This window comes from Rana temporaria, chromosome 5 (genome assembly GCF_905171775.1).
Source record: "Rana temporaria chromosome 5, aRanTem1.1, whole genome shotgun sequence".
NCBI classification, from domain to species: Eukaryota; Metazoa; Chordata; class Amphibia; order Anura; family Ranidae; genus Rana; species Rana temporaria.
In genome coordinates, this window is record NC_053493.1 from 377,424,771 (window position 1) to 377,440,969 (window position 16,199).

At 45.6% G+C, this 16,199-nt stretch overlaps 1 protein-coding gene across 1 annotated transcript in view; it reads left to right on the forward strand.

Annotated features, from left to right (window-relative positions):
• Positions 1-13,737, forward strand: part of LOC120941315 (fibrocystin-L-like) — a 319,487-nt gene extending 305,750 nt beyond the window's left edge. The window contains exons 75-79 of the mRNA XM_040354640.1: positions 4,140-4,291; positions 6,427-6,582; positions 7,942-8,098; positions 10,150-10,378; positions 13,576-13,737. Of these exons, the coding sequence (XP_040210574.1) occupies positions 4,140-4,291; positions 6,427-6,582; positions 7,942-8,098; positions 10,150-10,361 (677 nt within the window). The 3' untranslated portion in view covers positions 10,362-10,378; positions 13,576-13,737. The remainder of the gene's footprint in view (positions 1-4,139; positions 4,292-6,426; positions 6,583-7,941; positions 8,099-10,149; positions 10,379-13,575) is intronic.
• The last annotated feature ends 2,462 nt before the right edge of the window (positions 13,738-16,199 follow it).

Consider the following 16,199-nt stretch of genomic DNA (forward strand, 5'->3'; position numbering starts at 1 on the left):
TGGGGTGTAGAGGGGTCAGAGTGCTGGGGGAAATCTGGGGTGTAGAGGGGTCAGAGTGCTGGGGGAAATCTGGGTGTAGAGGGGTCAGAATGCTGGGGTGATATCTGTTTGTAGAGGGGTCAGAGTGCTGGGGAAATCTGGGTTGTAGAGGGGTCGGGGTGCTGGGGGAAATCTGGGGTGTAGAGGGGTCAGAGTGCTGGGGGAAATATGGGGTGTAGAGGGGTCAGAGTGCTGGGGGAAATCTGGGGTGTAGAGGGATCAGGTGCTGGGAAAAAATCTGGGTGTAGAGGGGTCAGAGTGCTGGGGGGGCATCAATCTAGCAGATTATATGCACAGGGCGGCTTTGTTACTTTATGTAGTATATTCCCACTGTTTCTTTGCTCTACAGAATGATAGTTCATGTAGTTAATGCAGAGGTCCACCCAGAAGGGGAATCTCCGCTTGTCTGCCTCCTACCTACTTCAAAATCTGGGGTGTAGAGGGGTCAGAGTGCTGGGGAAAATCTGGGGTGTAGAGGGGTCAGAGTGCTGGGGGAAATCTGGGGTGTAGAGGGGTCAGAGTGCTGGGGAAAATCTGGGGTGTAGAGGGGTCAGAGTGCTGGGGAAAATCTGGGGTGTAGAGGGGTCAGAGTGCTGGGGGAAATCTGGGGTGTAGAGGGGTCAGAGTGCTGGGGAAAATCTGGGGTGTAGAGGGGTCAGAGTGCTGGGGGAAATCTGGGGTGTAGAGGGGTCAGAGTGCTGAGGGAAAATCTGGGGTGTAGAGGGGTCAGAGTGCTGGGGGAAATCTGGGGTGTAGAGGGGTCAGAGTGCTGGGGAAAATCTGGGGTGTAGAGGGGTCAGAGTGCTGGGGGAAATCTGGGGTGTAGAGGGGTCAGAGTGCTGGGGGAAATCTGGGGTGTAGAGGGGTCAGAGTGCTGGGGGAAATCTGGGTGTAGAGGGGTCAGAGTGCTGGGGTGATATCTGTTTGTAGAGGGGTCAGAGTGCTGGGGGAAATCTGGGGTGTAGAGGGGTCAGGGTGCTGGGGGAAATCTGGGGTGTAGAGGGGTCAGAGTGCTGGGGGAAATCTGGGGTGTAGAGGGGTCAGAGTGCTGGGGGAAATCTGGGTGTAGAGGGGTCAGAGTGCTGGGGTGATATCTGTTTGTAGAGGGGTCAGAGTGCTGGGGAAATCTGGGTTGTAGAGGGGTCGGGGTGCTGGGGGAAATCTGGGGTGTAGAGGGGTCAGAGTGCTGGGGGAAATATGGGGTGTAGAGGGGTCAGAGTGCTGGGGGAAATCTGGGGTGTAGAGGGATCAGGTGCTGGGAAAAAATCTGGGTGTAGAGGGGTCAGAGTGCTGGGGGGGCATCAATCTAGCAGATTATATGCACAGGGCGGCTTTGTTACTTTATGTAGTATATTCCCACTGTTTCTTTGCTCTACAGAATGATAGTTCATGTAGTTAATGCAGAGGTCCACCCAGAAGGGGAATCTCCGCTTGTCTGCCTCCTACCTACTTCAAAATCTGGGGTGTAGAGGGGTCAGAGTGCTGGGGAAAATCTGGGGTGTAGAGGGGTCAGAGTGCTGGGGGAAATCTGGGGTGTAGAGGGGTCAGAGTGCTGGGGAAAATCTGGGGTGTAGAGGGGTCAGAGTGCTGGGGAAAATCTGGGGTGTAGAGGGGTCAGAGTGCTGGGGGAAATCTGGGGTGTAGAGGGGTCAGAGTGCTGGGGGAAATCTGGGGTGTAGAGGGGTCAGAGTGCTGGGGGAAATCTGGGGTGTAGAGGGGTCAGAGTGCTGAGGGAAAATCTGGGGTGTAGAGGGGTCAGAGTGCTGGGGGAAATCTGGGGTGTAGAGGGGTCAGAGTGCTGGGGAAAATCTGGGGTGTAGAGGGGTCAGAGTGCTGGGGGAAATCTGGGGTGTAGAGGGGTCAGAGTGCTGGGGGAAATCTGGGGTGTAGAGGGGTCAGAGTGCTGGGGGAAATCTGGGTGTAGAGGGGTCAGAGTGCTGGGGTGATATCTGTTTGTAGAGGGGTCAGAGTGCTGGGGGAAATCTGGGGTGTAGAGGGGTCAGGGTGCTGGGGGAAATCTGGGGTGTAGAGGGGTCAGAGTGCTGGGGGAAATCTGGGGTGTAGAGGGGTCAGAGTGCTGGGGGAAATCTGGGTGTAGAGGGGTCAGAGTGCTGGGGTGATATCTGTTTGTAGAGGGGTCAGAGTGCTGGGGAAATCTGGGTTGTAGAGGGGTCGGGGTGCTGGGGGAAATCTGGGGTGTAGAGGGGTCAGAGTGCTGGGGGAAATATGGGGTGTAGAGGGGTCAGAGTGCTGGGGGAAATCTGGGGTGTAGAGGGATCAGGTGCTGGGAAAAAATCTGGGTGTAGAGGGGTCAGAGTGCTGGGGGGGCATCAATCTAGCAGATTATATGCACAGGGCGGCTTTGTTACTTTATGTAGTATATTCCCACTGTTTCTTTGCTCTACAGAATGATAGTTCATGTAGTTAATGCAGAGGTCCACCCAGAAGGGGAATCTCCGCTTGTCTGCCTCCTACCTACTTCAAAATCTGGGGTGTAGAGGGGTCAGAGTGCTGGGGAAAATCTGGGGTGTAGAGGGGTCAGAGTGCTGGGGGAAATCTGGGGTGTAGAGGGGTCAGAGTGCTGGGGAAAATCTGGGGTGTAGAGGGGTCAGAGTGCTGGGGAAAATCTGGGGTGTAGAGGGGTCAGAGTGCTGGGGGAAATCTGGGGTGTAGAGGGGTCAGAGTGCTGGGGGAAATCTGGGGTGTAGAGGGGTCAGAGTGCTGGGGGAAATCTGGGGTGTAGAGGGGTCAGAGTGCTGAGGGAAAATCTGGGGTGTAGAGGGGTCAGAGTGCTGGGGGAAATCTGGGGTGTAGAGGGGTCAGAGTGCTGGGGAAAATCTGGGGTGTAGAGGGGTCAGAGTGCTGGGGGAAATCTGGGGTGTAGAGGGGTCAGAGTGCTGGGGGAAATCTGGGGTGTAGAGGGGTCAGAGTGCTGGGGGAAATCTGGGTGTAGAGGGGTCAGAGTGCTGGGGTGATATCTGTTTGTAGAGGGGTCAGAGTGCTGGGGGAAATCTGGGGTGTAGAGGGGTCAGGGTGCTGGGGGAAATCTGGGGTGTAGAGGGGTCAGAGTGCTGGGGGAAATCTGGGGTGTAGAGGGGTCAGAGTGCTGGGGGAAATCTGGGTGTAGAGGGGTCAGAGTGCTGGGGTGATATCTGTTTGTAGAGGGGTCAGAGTGCTGGGGAAATCTGGGTTGTAGAGGGGTCGGGGTGCTGGGGGAAATCTGGGGTGTAGAGGGGTCAGAGTGCTGGGGGAAATATGGGGTGTAGAGGGGTCAGAGTGCTGGGGGAAATCTGGGGTGTAGAGGGATCAGGTGCTGGGAAAAAATCTGGGTGTAGAGGGGTCAGAGTGCTGGGGGGGCATCAATCTAGCAGATTATATGCACAGGGCGGCTTTGTTACTTTATGTAGTATATTCCCACTGTTTCTTTGCTCTACAGAATGATAGTTCATGTAGTTAATGCAGAGGTCCACCCAGAAGGGGAATCTCCGCTTGTCTGCCTCCTACCTACTTCATGTCTGTTTACCTGCACTGTCTCCATTGTAGGGGCCTCAGAGCATTACTTTGCCCAGGGGCCCATGATGATATTAAGACAGCACTGATGTCAGCCCCCCCTGACTGCTCTACATATGGCAGCCCCCCTCACACCTGTATATATATTCAGCCCCCCCTGAATACAGCCATCACATCTATGCAATGTAATTATTGCTTTTTGTTTTAATATCACAAGTGTATCTAAAGTCATTTTTTTATTTTAAATAAAGTAGGGAAGGGTTATAAACTATGATATTTTGTATTGCTGTCTGTGTCCCCAAAGGACACTTGAGTGCGAATAAAGGGAAAACTTCCAACGTATTCTGGTGACAGCTGTATAGGAGGGGATCCCTTACTTTGGAGAGATCTTCTAGCAGGGCCCATTCACACTTGTGTGTTGCAGAAAACTGCTTTGCCAATGGGTGGACATGCAATATACACAGTAGTCCCGGTTCATAGTAACATTGTGATATTTATGCTCTGTACATTGTTCTCATATCTTCTACAGTTGTATGCATGTATAACAGGCCAACAACCCAATTATACAGTATGTAATTCTCGTTATGTAGGTGATCTGTCATTCTCGGATTTCCAGTCAATGAGTCAGAACCTGGCATCGGCAGCAATCAATGGAAGTCTCAGCAGTTACCTGAATGTCACTGTTTCATCACTGTCAGTGTCCACTCCTGTGCCACCTCCGACTGACGCAGCCTGGAGCCAGGTAATACCAGTAGTTGGACTGATGGATTATGAATTCAGTCACCTCTCCTTGTATTAATGTGACATCAATGCACTCACTGCTTCAATGCACTCACTGCTTCAATGCACTCAGTTACCTGAATGCCAGTGACAGCCCACGTGGAAGAAAAATATATTTAAAAAAAACATTCTTAATATATTTTTCCCAAATATATTGACATATATTTGAAATGCTACAATTTTGGCCATATTCAATATATTTCAAAAATAATTCTGAAGGTCAGGATTTCATATGGTTTGCCTAATCAGCAACATGATCCACAAGGGAAATGAGAAAATGGTGAGGAGCACCGGGGCTTTGGGACACCCAGAGAGTAAATAGTTGAGTATGCACACAAAGTAAATGTAAAAACAAGTATTTATTGGGGAAAACTAAAATGTCCCCTCTATATGAAATTAGAGGAAATCACTGAATTTTGAAAAATACATAACCTCAAACATGTACAGAATACAATACATCCAAGTAGATGATGAAGGATGGTGTGTTTTTCCAAGCAGCGCCAACATGTTTCGATCAATGTGGTCTTCTTCAGGGAATTGCATATACAAATTTGAAATAGATAAAAAAAAAAATGATATATATATATATATATATATATATATATATATATATATATATATATACACACACAAACTTACATGATATATGATATATATTCAAATTTGTATATGCTTCTTGGAATATGTTTACAGTTGGTTATACAGTGTACAAATCATGTGTGTTTACTTTAGAGAATCCTTTACTTTGCTATCCAAGGGCAATCCCATGAAGAAGACCACGTTGGTCGAAAATCGTTGGGGCTTCTTGGCAAATGGACCATTCATCATATCTACTTGGATGTATTGTATTCTGTACATGTTTGATGTTACATGTTTTTTAATATTCAGTCATTTCTTTTGCTTTCATATAGTGGGGATATTTTAACATTCCCAATAAATATTTGTTTTTACATTTACTTTGTGTGCATTCTCAACAATTTACCCTCTGGGTGTCACAAAGCCCCGGTGCTCCTCGCCATTTCTCCATTTCCCTTGTTGATCATGTTGTATATTAATTGGGCTGACACCCACCATTGGCAAATCTTTGGCTGTATGTGGGACATATATAGTTTGCCTAATCAGTTATTGGTGGTCCATAGATTTCCAGTTAAGGCGGAGTTCCACCAACTTTTTGAACTCCACATTATCTGCTTCAGATGGACATTTTTTTCATCTATTTCTTTACCTTATTTACAAAGCATTCTTCTCCACTTCCTGTCTCTCCCATCCGCGGCAAAGTGCGCAATGATTACCTAACTGAATTTTGATTCTCACTCCTGGGCCCAAAGTGTGCCAAGAAAATATCCCCCACACCATTACACCACCACCACAGGCCTGAACCATTGATACAAGGCAGGATGGATCCATGCTTTCATGTTAATTACACCAAATCATGACCCTACCATCTGAATGCCGCAGCTGAAATCGAGACTCATCAGACCAGGCAACATTTTTCCAATCTTCTATTGTACCTTTATTTCATATTCTTAGCTGACAAGACTGGCACCCGGTGTGGTCTTCTGCTGCTGTAGCCCATCTGCTTCTATTTTTTGTTCTGCATTCAAAGATGGTATTCTGCTTACTATTTGAGTTACTGTTGCCTTCCTATTATCTCTAACCAGTCTGCCCATTCTCCTCTGACATTAACACGGCAATTTTGTCCACACACCTGCCACTCACTGGATATTTTCTCTTTTTCAGACCATTCTCTGTAAACCCTAGAGATGGCTTTGCGTGAAAATCCCAGTAGATCAGCAGTTTTTGAAATACTCACACCAGCCCATCTGGTACCAACAACCATGCCATGTTCACAGTCACTCCAAGCCCCTTTCTTCCTCATTCTGATCCTCGCTTTGAATTCAGTTCTTAACCATGTTTAGATGTCCAAATGCATTGAGTTGCTGCCATGTGATTGGCTGATTAGCAATTTGTGTTGCCAAGTAATTGAACAGGTGTATCATGTACATTAAATGTCTATAAAGGGAAGGCTGAGATGAATGTGTACAGGGCAGTGATGTACAGGAATACACAGTGACAAAGAAATGTTGTGTTTTTTAGGTGGCGGAGCAACCTGTTGTCAGCAGGAACCAATCATCATCCACTGGAAACTATCTGGCTACAGTATCCTCGCTGAAAGTAATCCGTGAACCTGTGGCTGGATTGCATGGACAGGTGTTGTCACAACAACCCTCTATAATGGCCGTAGATTCCAATGTAAGTTCCCTTTAAACTCCTTTTCTAACACACTTTGACTGTTATCAGAAGCTCATTGATGGGGAGCTGCGGTGGCTCAACGCGATTGGCACTGCACTGACAAGCCATTCACCTCTGCAGCTAGAGGTTCGGATCCCGGTCTCAGCTACATGTGAATTGAGTTTGGTGGTCTCAGCCCGGCTCCCTGTGGGTGTGCTATGCGAGGTAAGCTTGCTCTTAGTACGCCCACCCCCCTCCCGCAAAAACCACCACACTTACACCCACTCGAAATTGGGTTAACATGCACGCACTTTGACCACGCGGTCTCTAAAAAGAGAGGCGAAGGACTAACGGGGCTGGTTGAGCGGGCTAGATCCTCTCACTCCCTTATAGGGAATCCCTCTGCCCCGTTGGGCTTCAAAGCGGAGCAGGTAGGGCGGGCTGTGTGGGAGGACCCCCTCACACACCCACCATTGCGACACTGATAGAAGTCACAAGACTGCTATACACTGTACTGCTGATGAGAAAGGGGATCACTGTGGCCCAGTCCCTGAAGGGAGGGGGTCATGCTCTGCTTCAGTATGTCACAGTACATGTTGGCATTCATGGTTCCCTCAATGAACTGTAGCCCCCCAGTGCCGGCAGCACTCATGCAGCCCCAGACCATGACACTCCCACCACCATGCTTGACTGTAGGCAAGACACACTTGTCATTGTACTCCCCACCTGGTTGCCATCACACACACTTGACACCATCTGAACCAAATACGTTTATCTTGGTCTCATCAGGCCACAGGACATGGTTCCAGTAATCTCATGTCGAGAACACGCTGGCTTCTCGGCTCTTCATTGGATAGATTGAAAGCTCCCACTTTTGGCTCCCACTTTTGTGAATCCAATGACGCGGACGCCGAGGGCGGGGCTGAGTTCGGCATTCGTGTCTATGGATGCAAATGATGAACTAATGCTTCACATAAGGGGTTATCTGATGCGGGGAGGAGCTGAGACAGACGTTGAAGGACCTCAGAAGAGGAGGTTCGAGGCCACTCTCTGAAAAACGAGCTGCACAGTGGAGGTAAGTATAACAAGTTTGTAATTCTGAAAAAAAATATTTTCGAACCTTTACAATCACTTTAATGGTGTGTTGAATTATTTTGAGGGGACATCAAATTTACACTGTTATACAAGCTGTACACTCACTACTTGTAGCGAAGTGTAATTTCAGTGTTGTCAGAAGAGAGAGGGAGAGGGAGAGAGAGAGAGAGAGGAAGGGAGGGAGAGGGAGGGAGGGGGAGAGAGATTGTTTTTATTGTTTTTATATACCTAATTAGCATTCTACCTTGAGCTGGGCTTTAACTCTCGCCACTGTTTTCTTTGTAGGGAAATTGTGTTTCTGTGAGTAGCAGTTCATTGTCACTAACAGCAAGACTGAAATATGCAAATAACACCTTCGCCAGCAATGGACTGATGGGGAATGCTACCATATTGTTTGACAGCTGCTGGGCCAACTACACCAACCTTGTTCTCAACCTACCAGGTAGGAGCAACATTTCATATTTCTGCATCTAAAGCAGTGGTTCTCAACCTTCTAGTGCCGTGACCCTTTGATAAAATTTCCCAAGTTGTGGGGACCCACAAAAATTATTTTCATAGCGTGGGTTGTCGGCACCCAAGGCAAGACAAGTAATTTGCGCCCCTAACCCACAGATATTTAGTGCTCGCTGAGTCCTTTTTAATGACAACTATAATCACACAGGTAGTGTCACTCACTGTGCCTCCAGCTTCACCGTGTTTCCGACTTTGTGGTGTCTCGTAGCAGTGACACCAATGCCGAAATCAGGAGATAGGGTCTCCTCCAGCCCCTCCCGATTTACATTCCTCACCTCTCAGATGACCTCTAGTCTTTGCCCCCCAGCCAAGCCGTGAACTAAATGGGCGCCTGCGAAGAGACTGGGTGGGCAGCTGCGGGTTCCAGGAACAGCCCAGCTGGGTGGCCACAGGCTCCAGGGTTAGCAAAAAGGCTGGGAGAGTGATGCCGGATTCAGGAACAGACCAGGATTTGGTGACCCCTGGCAAATCCTCATTCGACCCCCAGGTTGAGAACCACTGATCTAAAGGGTTACATGTAAGTTACACGTCAGAGTTAAAGGGCCAGGTTCTCTGGTTTCTCTGGTTTTGTTTTGCATGTGTTGCCCTTCCAGGTGCTTCTTGCTGGAAAGGCCAGTTATAGGTGAGGGCAGTAGCAATTTGCTTGTACTGTTGAAATATTAGTGAGGGACTGTGGAGTCTCTCAAAATTTAGAGTTAAGACAAAAGAAAATACCAGGGTGCCTTGACGGGGATCTATAGCTTATGCATGTATCTGCAAATGTGTGCAGGCTAAGGCTGGATTCACACCAATGCCGTTTTAGTGCTTTTTGCATTTTGCATATTTGCACTACAGTCCATTTAACATGGTTTCCTATGAAACACATTCTGTAGTGCAAATCTGCAAAAATGCAATAAGCACAAAAAATGCATAGGTGTGAATCCAGCCTAAACCCCTGTTTATAACGCTTATGCCTCGTACACACGACCGGTTTTCCTGGCAGGAAAACTGCAATGACAGCTTTTGGCCGGGAAAACTGTCCGTGTGTATGCTCCATGGCAGTTTTCCTGACAGGAAATATGAGAGCATGTCTTCTATTTTCCTGCCGGGTATTTTTCTCGGCAGTTTCCCTATGGGAAAAGCCTGCGGGGGAGCATACACACGGCCGGGATTCCCGGCCAAAGCTCTCATGGCAGTTTTCCTGCCAGGAAAACCGGCCGTGTGTAGGGGGAAAAGCTGCCAAGCAGGCTCTCGGCTTTCCCCTCGGTTTTCCCGGCGGTAAAAAGTCCACCGGGAAAACCGATCGTGTGTACGAGGCAATACTGTTAGACAGGATAATTTGGTTGTTTGTAGGCTGGTCGGTAAGTTGAGTGGAGAATTTCTTTGATTTTATTTTAACCTCACCAGACCAGCCTGGAGACTATAGGGAAATAAGAGGTATGCATAGGGTTGTTTTGTTTTTTTTTTGTTTTTTTTAAATACTGCTGGGTGACTTCAGGCGGGGGTGATTAACAAACGTTTGAATGCAGATATGACACATTAACCACCTAGTCTCTACAAAAATGGACACTGTGCCTCTTTTGCATTCATTGGGGCAGATCCACAAAAATCTGCACCGGCGCAGCGTATCTGAGATACGCTACGCCGCCGTAACTTACTTGGCTTTGGTTTGAATCCTCAATGAATTTGCGCCGTAAGTTACGGGATCGACGCGGATTACGACGGGAACGCCACCTAGCGGACGCCGAAAAATTGCATCTAAGATCCGAAGGCGTACGCCTGTCGGATCTAACCCAGATGCCGTCGTATCTTGTTTTGAGGATTCAAAACAAAGATACGACGCTGGAATTTTGAAATTACGCCGGCGTATCAATAGATACGCCGGCATACTTTCTTTGTGGATCTGCCCCATTGTCTTTATGTATGTTTTTTTTATTATTATAAAGCTTTTTATGTAGAAAACAATATACTTGTTATAATATTTTCTTCTTTCTGTTACAGGTAAGGGATACAGGCTGGAATTTGAACTGAACAATGTCTTCGCTCAGACCAGATCATTCGATGCCAAAACCTTATCAACTGCTCCGCAAGCGACTGCTTCACCAATTGTAGTACTCAATAATGGAGATTCAGCCATCTACAGCCCCCTCCAGAAGCTGCTGGCACTGGTGGTCACACTGATTACCACCAATCTGTTTATGGGCAGTCTTTAAGACATATTATATCACTGGTGAGTTACATTTCTATCATTACTGTGAGAGCCTAAAATGCTAAAATGTTATAGATTAATTATATTTATTTTCTAATATTGTATTAATATGCAGTAGAACAAAAACGAACACAACAGAGACCTGTTGTATCACTAACATGTGAATGCAAAGTGAACACAGGTATTAAATGCAGGTACCTAGAGGTGATTGTATGTACATTCAAGAGATGGTGGGGCCCCCAAGTGTAGGGCACAATTCTCTGCAAGCCTTGGCACTTCCAGGTAGTGGCAGTCTACACGCTCCCACCTTCTTGTTGGCCAACAAGAGTGGAAGTATGAGATGGTAGCCTGATACTACCGGGAAATGTTGAAGCTTGCAGATTACAGTGTTCTATATTTATATGGGATCCCATAGATTGTGATGTATATTTTGGCACTTGATACGCTGCTATTTAATAATGTACTCTGTAACTGCACTGGCTGCCACTAGCTAAGGCTGGACATGCTTTGGAAACACTATATAATCAAACAGAGGAAATTGGGCAGTTACCAGGAAAAAAATATAGTAAGGAAAGTAGAGAAAATGGGCCGAATGTTGGGCTACATCGGCCGGTTCAATAAAAAACATCCGACATTTGGCCCATGTGTATGGCAACCTGTTCGACAGAAGCCTGACGTATGGCCGGCTACTGTCAGACAAGCATGTTGGAAAACTATCAGCTGACCGCCTCCCGATCCCACCTATGGCTGAGAGTGTTCTGATCGGGTGCCGTCCCCCTGTCAGAACACAGAAGCTCAGCCGGGTAGAGCGCTATACTAACATCAGATCGTTAGTACAACGGCTCTGACCAGAGCTGTCAGTTTTTTTTTTTCATTCAACCCAAAAATAAATTAAATAAAGCATGCATTGCTAACCTTTGAGGAAAGCTTCCACCTTACATTGTCATCTCTTTCTATAATCAGTGCTTATAGATCACCAGAGAGGTTTTATCAACTGGATTTCAATTAGCATTTTCTCTTATCACGTATACAATTATTTTTTATTTTGGGTAGAGCAAGGTAGGGTTATAATCCCTGTCAGATTTTTTTTTTGCCATCTGTGTCCCATTAGAAGAATTCCCTTTACTTCCTGTCCTATAGCCAAACAAAAAGTAACAGAAAGTAAGAAGAAATCCCTACAAACTAGTATCCCCATTGGAAGATTTCCCCTATATTACCTTTCTAGGGTAAGGTGACCAGAGTTTTAAAATCAAATCCAGGGATTTTTATTTATTTTTTTTACTAGTAATGGCGGCAATCAGCTACTCAATGCCCGTCACCGCCCGTCTCACAGCCTGTCAAGTCTTACTCTCCGGGCCCGGCTACTACTGGGTGGGGAGCGGAGGAAGATCACTCTGCCAGGGAAGGCAAGGAGATAAGCAGGCAGGGGACTGGCCGGGACTTGAGCCAAGGCAGAAGAACATGCAAGCAGAGCTGAATGGGCATGCGCCTGAAACGGAACAAATATTCCCTCCACTCCGACCAGCACATGATCATCAGAAAGGAGCATAGATAATGGGAAAAAAAATCTGATATTTTTTTTAATTCTGCACTGACTGTCTTTGAAATTGCTCCAGCCCCTGTTCAAATCCAACTAGGGGACAAAACCGGGGACAGTCTTGGTCCGGAGACAGTGTCCTCAATCCCGGGACTGTCCCTGGAAACCGGGAATGTCTGGTCACCTTATTCTAGAAACAACCCAACATTTGGGATTTTCTTTTACTTTCACTTTTAATGATAATGGTAAAAAATTGACGCTCGTTAATGGGGGCACCGACAGCAATAAAAATTGTCAGGTGTTCTAATCCCTCTCCTCTATATCCAAAACTAAGAAAAAGTTTTGCATTTGGTTATACTTTAAAGTGGTTGTGAACCTTTAAAAAGCAAAATTAACAAGGCATAGCCTCATATAAAGTGTAATCCATAACACCTGGTATGGATCCTCGCTGCTCTCTTCAATCCACTTCTCACATTATTCTCCAACACTAGACAATCCATTGTGATGCACCCCCAGCACTCAAGAGGTGATTAATAGCATGCCTGAACTGACAATATCAGGCTGTGTAGAGCAGTGTATCTCAAATCCAGTCCTCAAGGTGCCCAAACAGGTCATGTTTTTAGGCTTTCCATTATTTTGCACAGGTAATTTGATCAGTTTCACTGCCTTAGTAATTACCACAGCTGTTTCATCTGAGGGAAGTCCTGAAAACATGACCTGTTGGGGCGCCTTAAGGACTGGAGTTGAGAAACACTAGTGTAGAGGATGCATGTATTCCCTACACTTGGATCTCAGATTACACTCAGATCTCTGTTGTGAAGTGTGTGATGTCCCCTAGATACAGCTTTGTTGGTGTCATTATTGTTTACAACTGTAGGCTGGTCATTTCAATAGGCCTATGCAAAGGTTTCCCATCACTTTAAAAGGGTTAAGATGCAGTCTAAGCATATATACCAGATCTTCAACAGAGTACCCCGCAAGAAGGATTGATGGTATTTACTGGTGTATGTACCCGAATGTGGCCTTTATACATGTCTGTGCAGATGGCAGCTGACCATGGCCAGAATCATTACATGCTACACAATAGGCAGTATCATAAACAGGGCCAAGCAAAAGGTCATGGCGGACAACATGCATAGTCAGATATAGGCTGATGTTGGTAACCAGAGAAAAAGGAGTACAGGAACACAGGAATTAACGTGGACAAAAATAAAAATTAACCTATTGCTCAAGCAACAGGTGTTGGTCTGAGCACAGCTAAATAATGAAGTTGATTGGCAGGCTGGACAAGGACTGGCCATGTAGGTGCAATGTCAACCAGTAGGTGAAATCCAGTGATGCCTATGACTCCCAGTCCTGGAACAAAGCAAGGTAGGAGAGACCACATGATAGTAGAGCCAAATGTAGCAGATCAGCTTTTCTGATCCCTATGGGCCAAGCGCCTCCTCTGAAGACGGGTTCCTGAGGTCTAGCTGTCTGTCTCTAGGATCTAGACACAGAGCACCCCCTCAACAACACTCTTTTAGCTTCCTTTCCTTTATATTTCTTTTTTAATACCTTTTCACATATTTTTTCTAAAGTCAGAAGCATCAAGATCTTCTCCAATGAATCTAACAGATTTTAGTTGCTTTTTCAATAGCTTAGAGTTGGTTGAAATTTATTGTTTTTCTCGATTTTATAGATCAGTTGGATCATCAAGGATAATGGAAAATGGCTGAAATTTACAGAAGATACTTTTCTGTGTGTTATAAATGAACAATATCAATATTTACTGTGTGCTGTGAAGACATTTAATATAAACAATCTGTATATTAAACAATTAAAAAGAAAATTGCTATATAAATCATGTAGTATACAGTATGTAGAAGAAATCTGCACCATGAAAGTAAGGCCTCATGCACAGGGCATACAAAACAGCACTTTTAAGGGAGTTTGACTTTTTCTTTTTGCCTCTAAATGCCCCTCCATGTTAGCTTATGTGTACATGCACACATACGTGTTTGGAGACGCGGGCGTTTAGAAGCAGAACCCCCCCCCCCCCCCCCCCTCCAGAGCCAGCCTGTTCAGAAGAGGAGCATTTTCTGGGTAAAAACCACCTGGCATGTCTAAATGCATCTAAATGTGCGGTAACGCTAGGCGCAGCAAGTGCTTGAGTGTTCAAACATTTCAATGGCTAGAATAAATTAATATTTTGGCAATTTAAATTAAGAAACGCCCAAGTGCTTGATGTGCCTAAATGCACCTGAACCTGTTTGCAAAAATGGCTTTAGGTGCACTTTTGATGCTACTTTTTTCCTACCAGGAGAAAGGTGTTTAGAAGAGTCGGCAGTGTTAATGGGGCCTAAGTGTAACAATAAACAGGGGTACAACTGCTATTGACTGACACTCTTATGTAAAGTTGCTAACTTATTAAAAAACGAAGTAGAAATTGTAAAGTGAAACCCATTAACCTTTGCCAGTTTTCCTGCAGTAAACCACATGCACTTTACTGCAAGAAGATGCATTTCAAGTAGAAATCCCTTTCCTCACAATGTGGCTAATTTACATTTATGTACTGCAGGTGGATGTAAACCCAAAACATTGTTTTATTGCATAGGATGCATTAAGGTGAAAAAACACAAACCTTCAGCCCAGGTTCACACTGGGTACGATTTCCTTTGATTTGAGATGCGATTTCACATGTGAAATCGCATCTCAAATCGGCGGCATTTGCCGCCAATTGTCGGCAATGACACTGTCCTAATCGGTGCGACGCCGCATCTGCGGCGCTGCACCGATTTCAAAAAGTAGTTCCTGTACTACTTTTTGCGATTTCGGGCCGCGATTTACATAGACATCTGTGCAGAAACCTGCACAGATGTCTCTTAAATCGCGGCCGAAATTGGGACTGCCGGCGGGAGTGAAATCGTGCAAGTTCAGCTGAACTCGCACGGCTTCACTCCCGCAGCCCAGTGTGAACCAGGGCTTACAACCCCTTTTTAAGTTTAAAAAAAAACATGAAAATATAAAGTCATTTTTTAGAGAGATTTAAACATTTGTGGTCCGCCAGCACACATTGTAATTGTATTGCACATTAATGGTAATTAAGGAAGGCAATTGAAAATGAATGGCTGCCAACACACCCTATTATGCCTAAAATTGCATGTTACCCTATTTTCACATGGACCACATTCAGTGCCGATCCTGACCTCCTTAGGGCATGTCAGATTAAAGTTGAGAAGTGGGGGGAGGGGGTGCTGACTTCTTACCTCTTCTGCCATGGAGCCAGCGAGTTGATAAGCGGGGTGAGGGGCCGAAAATGACTTCTCACCAGGCGGGGCCTCTAGTAATTTGGGGGGCCCTCCGCAGCTTTGCGGGGCCCTAAGCGGCTTGCATAGAGAGCCTATAGGGCGGATCGGCCCCGACCACATCTCACCCTAATACCACAACGTTAAAGTGTAAATCAGACCTACAACTGTTAAAATCTCATTATGATTTTATTGCTGCCTGGGTCCTGGCTATGAAAATTCCCGCTATGTGAGCTGTTGGTCGTTGTCACCAAGACAAAAAGTTATGATAAATCCAATTTTTTTTAGTTATCGCCAGAACAAGAATAGAGTGGACATCTTTCAATGGAACATCTGTTCTGGTGCAAATTATCTCATTTTAAAGCAGGATCACAAAGGCTTCTCATTTGTATTTGCGTCTCTGTTACAGGCAATGAAAGGACATGCTCTCTAATGGGACACAAGGAGTAAAAATAAATAAAATAAAAAACAGAGAGTAGCAGTATTTCCCGTCTAAAGAGCCCTGCACCCTTGATGGGCTTTCTGGATAGAAATGTGGTGGAAGATTTTCCCTGGGTCTAGCGCAGCAGTGTTTTCTGGACTTTTTTTGTTGTTTTGAAAGTTTTTTAATTATTAAAATTATTACTAGGACTTCCTAGTCAGTTTAAGACTAGTCAGCCCTCTACTAGAGGGTGGGGTAGTGGGATGTGTCCCTCTTCTAACTCGTTCAGGTTAGTTTTTAGCACATTGTACAGAGCTCCACCTTTTGACTGCAAGTAGTAAGTATAAAACATTTAAAGGCAGTATTTCATATTTGCCCTTTATAAATTAAGTATATTTAAATAAAAAATACAAATAAAATATAAAATGCGCTAAAACAAAATATGTTGAAATCCACCCAATAAATGGTAAAAACCTTTAAACAATAGTCATTTTGAAAATTATAAGTGCTACTGCTGTAAAAGAATACCCATTGCCATTTTGTGGCATCTAAATATAATCCTAGAATTTATTTATTTTTCCATTCAAGACCAAAGAC